The sequence below is a fragment of the Gadus macrocephalus genome, chromosome 22, assembly GCF_031168955.1.
Source record: "Gadus macrocephalus chromosome 22, ASM3116895v1".
Taxonomy (NCBI): domain Eukaryota; kingdom Metazoa; phylum Chordata; class Actinopteri; order Gadiformes; family Gadidae; genus Gadus; species Gadus macrocephalus.
Genome location: NC_082403.1, coordinates 18,233,322 through 18,238,466, shown reverse-complemented (window position 1 = coordinate 18,238,466; position 5,145 = coordinate 18,233,322). Strand labels below are relative to the sequence as shown.

The window sequence follows — 5,145 nt, the reverse complement described above, 5'->3', positions numbered from 1 at the left end:
AACTTCTTCAGTGGTTATGCCAGGGAGCGGTTGGTAAGTGCAGCCTCATCCTCTGGGTGCTTTCCCTCCAAGGCCAAGATGACTTCCAGATGGTCCGGAGAAAGTGTTTGCCTAAGGTTACTACCCACCAGTCTGCCTGTTGAGAGAGAGAGAGAGAGAGAGAGAGAGAGAGAGAGAGAGAGAGAGAGAGAGAGAGAGAGAGAGAGAGAGAGAGAGAGAGAGAGAGAGAGAGAGAGAGAGAGAACACAGATGACCAGTAACCGACTCCACATGTCGATAGCTCCATATTATTCTGTCTTTGTTTTAAGGAGCACACTACCGTTTCTTAATGAAAAGGCTTCAGTTGAACCTGACCCCTTGAGCTCGGCTGGTTTCAGGACACACAGATGCTCCGTGCTTCACATCGCCACCCCACCCATCAGACCCCGCCCACCCCTCGGACCCCCGCCCACCCCTCAGACCCCGCCTACCCCTCGGACCCGTCCACCTGAAGGCAGAAATCCCCACCATGCGCTACAGTGTTGTGATAGGCCTCAAATAATTCCCAGTCCTACAATAAATTGACCCCCCCCCCACCCCTTCCCCCCGCCAACCCCCCTTGGACCCCGCCCATCCCCCTCGGACCCCGCCCACCGCTCCAGCCCTGCCCCCCGCCACCTGGCTCCGCTCTGAGCCAACTGGAGGCAGCGCGCTGCTCCTCCTCTCCTCATCACAGACACCGACACGGTCCGGACCGGAGAGCACAGAGCAGAAGGAACGACCAGCGGCGGGATCACATGTTGTGGTTTCCTTTTTTACATTTCCATCATAGTTAGAAGCCACAGAGTTCATTTCCGACCTGCTCTTACGAATGACGGATTTCGAAGGCACGTGAAAGGATCGGGATTGCGGAAAATCATACAGAGTGGCCCGCGCGCTGAAATCAGACAGCCCCGCGCGCTGCTCCGCTGCTGCTGCGGCTGCATCCTCGTGCTCATCTCCTTGCCGCCTCCTCCGCTCCCTGTTGGTGTTGGGAACAATCCCCGGTTTTTTCCTATTCAACTCTTTTCTACAAATAATACCCAAGTAATTGCCCCTCGAGAGCCCTGTACCTTCTGTGTGTTGGAGTTGGAGCTCATTTCCTGATCCATTGACTGGACTGAGAACCCTAAACGGACCGGGAGGACCTCGTAGGAGACAAGGACTGGGAGGACAGGGATTATTTGAGCCCACAACACCGTACCGCATGGTGGGAATTTCTGCCTCTTTTCAGTGTAAGTGCGACTTCTTCCGTATGATAACAATGTTGTGTTGAGGTTTGTTACGTCTTGGGGAAACATTGGGGGCTTTGTGTTCAGATTGGTGCTTTGCTGTTCGGGTACAGAGTCTGTTAATGACCCCAGGACCTGCAGTATATCATAGATTACAGAAGTTTGAATCCACTGACTAATGTCCGAATCCGTGAATACTATGATGATGCATGATGCACTAAAACAATATTCAGTAATGACCAAGACGCTATTGGACCATTTCAGATGTTCAATTCAAATGTGATGGTTTTTTGTAAAAAATGTATAGGCCTATATTTCAGAATCGACAAAAAACAAACATGCAACCTAATAATGCAATAGCCTGGAAACCTGAAAACCGGGTCCACACGCAGGAACAAATGATCCATGATCAGAAAAATAAGCCATTCTCGGATAAATTATAATACATATCACGATATTACCTATGTATTTGTAATGATTACACTCAATATAGTAAAATGTGAATATAGACAAATAATAGCCCACATGTAAGGCTCTTGTTAACACTTTTTTTCCAGGTATTTCGGACTAGGGTTTTCAAATAAAAACGGTCAGTAGATAACATTGAGTCACACATAGTTCAATGACCCATCCACTCGATCAATTTAAATCAATGAATCAATCTAATTAACCCAACTCTGTGGCAGATATGGCCTGGAAGGCAAGGGATTCCTGTCCATTAGTTAATTAATTAATTGGCTGGTGGCTGTCTCCTCCAAACACTGATCTGTCCCTCACACGCACCTCACACACACTCACACACACACCTCACACACGCAGGCTCCTTCTGAACGGAGGGATTCACTGTAACGCCCTCAGACCTGCTGGAAGGTCAGAGAAAAATATTATAAAATAAACGGAATTATAATCATCTTACTACTACTAAATATAATAGCCTAATCATTATAATAAAAATAATCAAATTAATTTTCCAAATTGCGAGACGCATCTTCTCAAACTAATGTGTTTTTTTTTCTAATTAATAGTCCCTCCTAATCGCAGTTGCCCAACTCCAGTGTGCGTTGATGTAGGCTTTAAATAAAAGGACAACATCTTCCCCCAGTGGAAACCTGGATGTGGATTCGCTGGGACCAGTGCAGGCATGCGGGAGCAGGCAGGACTCTGCTGGGACGCAGGCCGTCTGTGACCGACGTTTCTCACGGCTGGGATCAGTGAGGGAGAAAAAAAGATCTCTGCCACTAAGGCTTGAACAATTTTTACGCATGCCAAATAGTCTACTGCAACGCTTTTTATGCTTTCGAGTGGCTCGTTCGCTGTTAACCCCCCAACGAATGGGATGTTTAAATCCAGGTGAGCGATGCAAAGCTTTGCATTGTATTTAATTGTTGCATTAATCAACATAAAAACATAATCAACTGCAGGAAATCCTAAATGCCCCAGAAGGCTTCAAATTCAACTTTAGTGTGGTCTTAATAAGATTAAACGAAATATCTTAGTGTATGTTCCCTGTGTAACCTTTTTGAAACAAATGGTTCCTTACCCTTGCCGTTGCTATATTCACTCACTGAGAGAACTGCCATAACAAAAAAGACCATTAGCTGGAGTTGGTGTGTTTGCAGAGATAAAAAAAAAAAGAGAAAGAGAGATACAGAGTGATGAGAGAGAGGGAGAGAGAGAGAGAGAGAGAGAGAGAGACGAGAGAGAGAGAGAGAGGAGAGAGTGAGAGAGAGAGAGAGAGAGAGAGAGAGAGAGAGAGAGAGAGAGAGAGAGAGAGAGACAGAGACAGAGACAGAGAGGGGGAGAGAGGGAGAGAGAGATAGAGAGAGAGAGCAGGCAAGTAAATAATTGCCCACTCCTGAATGGAACAGATATGATATGTAACACCATAACACCATTAGTTGTCGCATGACTGTCTTTGTTTTGTATTTGTGTGTTTGTGTCTGAGGCTTTCTCCTACTTACACATATGTTAGCTAGTGCGTGTGGGTGTGTGTTGATGTGCGTGTGTACACTATTTAAACAATGCTAGTCCACTGTCTGCCCACACACTCCGTGGTTCTGGTACATCCTCTTCTTGCTCATATAGTTCCACCATCTGCCCTAGACACCAGCCTGCCTCGCACCTGTTCTCCATCCTCCAGCTCTCCTCCCTGCATCCCTCCATTCCTCCCTTCTTTCCTTCCTATGGTCCAATCCATCCATCCCCTTTCTCTCTTTACCTTGCCAACTCTCACTTCACTCTCTCTCTCTCTCTCTCTCTCTCTCTCTCTCTCTCTCTCCTCTCTCTCTCTCTCTCTCTCTCTCTCTCTCTAACCACCCTCTCTGTCACTCTCCCTACCCGTGGGGCGGAGGGTCAAGCACTTCTGTGAGCAGTCGTACGTGGCCTCACAAAAACACCGGCATGGCAGCCATTTTACTCTCTCTCTTTTGCCCTCACACACGTACGTACGCACACACACACGCACGTGCACTGACCCGTCAGACAGAATGGGTGTGCTGGTGATAGCGTGGAGACTGAGTGGAATATGTGCACAGACACAAGCACGCACACATTCACACCTGTGTGTTGTTTGATTGATTGCGTCTGCTTTTTCCCCTTTTTTTTCCTCGCCAAACAGCTGTCGCCTTTGTGTGTGTTTGTGTGTTTGTGTGTGTGTGTGCGTGTGATTTTTGTAAGATAGCTACGACTTTCTACCCGTAGTGTAGTGTAGGTCCAAAACACAGTTTCTTCTTGTTTTTTTCGGATCATAACTGAGAAAAATGAGTTTCTATTACCAGCCATTAAAGAAAGACATGATTCCCCATTCAGCATGTCGCCTGTTGGCGCTCGTAGGCTGTGATCTGATTTCATTTCTATTAGGCATGGTACAGATATGTTGGGATGCGCTCCAGGTTAACTTCACAGTATTTAGTGTGTCGTACGGCACATGAACGATGATAACTGTACTGGTGAAGAACTCTAAGGCTATCCTGAAGAATCCTTCTCTTTCCCAGTCACCTTTGAGCTCCTGCTTACTCCTGGTGGATTTCCATAACATAGTACATTTTCAACTGACACTTTGTATGGAAACCATCCTTCAAATCTGAACATAAACGTTCAAATGACACGGTCAAATGTCTGGCTTATATGCTTAAAAGTCAATAAAACAAGAAAAAAGGATTTAAAAGTCTCAGGTTATGTTTCTGTAATACTACAGTAAACTGACCCACCAAACAAAAATCGAATAAAACGATGTACAATTTATAGTTGACTCTTTTTTAATTATAAGGGCAGTTTTGGGTTCACAAACGGCCAGCCTCTCATTTATTTCCAGCGGTATTCTTCACATATATTTGCTTCACCCGACTGCGCCTTTTAAACCCTAATTTTAAGTACAATCTTTAAGCGTTGTAATTTAAATGCAGTGGTATTCATCCATCATGCTCAGATGCATCTTCAGCTTCATTTTTCTCTGTAGCTACCTATATACATACATATGTACACCATGTCTGTTCGTCAAAGCCTTAAATAACTGCTATGCTTTTAAGGACCAACACAAAATCGAATGCGATAACGGATGCTTATTGCACAGTTCTCGAGATCCAGATCTAGTTGATGACTATGAGAATGATTGACACTCCAAGTTCTACAGAGAATTAGAGATTTAATCTCTAGAATGTTTGTTTGTTGTGTGTGTCTGTGTGTGTGTCTGTGTGCATGTGTACATCTTTAGCTCGATAGGCCCCAACGATAACTCTCAAAACAAGGACAGTTCAGCGCACTGCTTATTGAAATTCATCATCCATGACAAAACTCACACACAAAAGATGTGTGTGGGTGTGTATATGCATGTGTTTACGAGCTCATATGCATGTGTGTGGGTGTGCATGTGTTGGTGCACGCACCCTGTTTTATT

At 45.3% G+C, this 5,145-nt stretch overlaps 1 protein-coding gene across 9 annotated transcripts in view; it reads left to right on the top strand.

Moving 5' to 3' along the window:
- Positions 1–678: 678 nt before the first annotated feature.
- Positions 679–5,145, top strand: part of runx1t1 (RUNX1 partner transcriptional co-repressor 1) — a 72,391-nt gene continuing 67,924 nt past the window's right edge. For 7 of the 9 annotated variants that reach the window (XM_060042943.1, XM_060042942.1, XM_060042947.1 and 4 more), the window contains exon 1: positions 679–1,253. In XM_060042943.1, coding sequence (XP_059898926.1) covers positions 1,226–1,253 — 28 coding nt within the window. In that variant the 5' untranslated portion in view covers positions 679–1,225. The remainder of the gene's footprint in view (positions 1,254–5,145) is intronic. The other 2 variants (XM_060042949.1, XM_060042948.1) reach the window with 1 other exon arrangement.